Source organism: Nicotiana tomentosiformis, chromosome 10, assembly GCF_000390325.3.
Source record: "Nicotiana tomentosiformis chromosome 10, ASM39032v3, whole genome shotgun sequence".
NCBI classification, from domain to species: domain Eukaryota; kingdom Viridiplantae; phylum Streptophyta; class Magnoliopsida; order Solanales; family Solanaceae; genus Nicotiana; species Nicotiana tomentosiformis.
In genome coordinates, this window is record NC_090821.1 from 36576973 (window position 1) to 36577889 (window position 917).

Consider the following 917-nt stretch of genomic DNA (forward strand, 5'->3'; position numbering starts at 1 on the left):
ATGGTGGCCGATGCCTTGAGTCGAAAGGCGAAGAGCTTGGGCAGTTTGGCATATCTACCGACAGCAAAGAGGCCACTAGCCCTAGATGTTCAGGCTTTGGCCAACCAGTTTGTTAGATTGGATGTTTCGGATCCTAGCCATGTTCTTGCTAGCATGGTTTCTCGGTGTTCCTTATACGATTATAACAGAGAGCGTCAATATGAAGACCCCTATTTGCTTGTCCTTAAGGATACAGTACAGCACGGCAATGCCAAGGAGGTTTCTATCGGAGATGACAGTGTGTTTCATATGAAAGGCCGGTTATGCATGCCTAATGTGGATGGGTTGCGTTAGTTGATTCTTGAGGGGGGCCATAGTTCGTGGTACTCCATCCATCCCGGTGCCACTAAGATGTATAAGGATTTGAGACAGCACTATTGGTGGAGGAGAATGAAGAAAGACATAGCATAGTATGTAGCTCGGTGCCTAATTATCGGCATGTGAAGTATGAGCACCAGAGGCCAGGAGGTTTGCTTCAGAGACTTGAGATTCTTGAGTGGAAATGAGAGCGTGTTACTATAGACTTCGTTGTTGGGCTCCCACAAACTCAAAAGAAATTTGATGCAATATGGGTGATTATGGACAGGTTGACCAAGCCAAGTCGGCTCATTTCATTCTGATAGTGACTACCTATTCTTTAGAGAAGCTGGCTTAGATCTATATCCTCGAGATTTTTCAACTTCATGGCATACTGGTATTCATTTTCTCTGACCGGGGCACGCAGTTCAAATCGCATTTCTGGAGAGCTGTGCAATATGTGTTAGGCACACAGGTTGAGTTGAGTACAACATTTCACCCCCAGACGGACAGATTGTTCGAGTGCACCCTTCAGATATTGGAAGATATGCCTTATGCCTGTGTTATGGATTTCGGGGGTT

General features: G+C 45.7%; 1 protein-coding gene across 1 annotated transcript; it reads left to right on the plus strand.

Annotated features, from left to right (window-relative positions):
• LOC138900011 (uncharacterized) lies at positions 1 to 333 on the plus strand. The gene has a single exon (XM_070186712.1). It carries the CDS (start codon positions 1 to 3, stop codon positions 331 to 333), a length of 333 nt encoding a protein of 110 aa, XP_070042813.1.
• Positions 334 to 917: the final 584 nt, after the last annotated feature.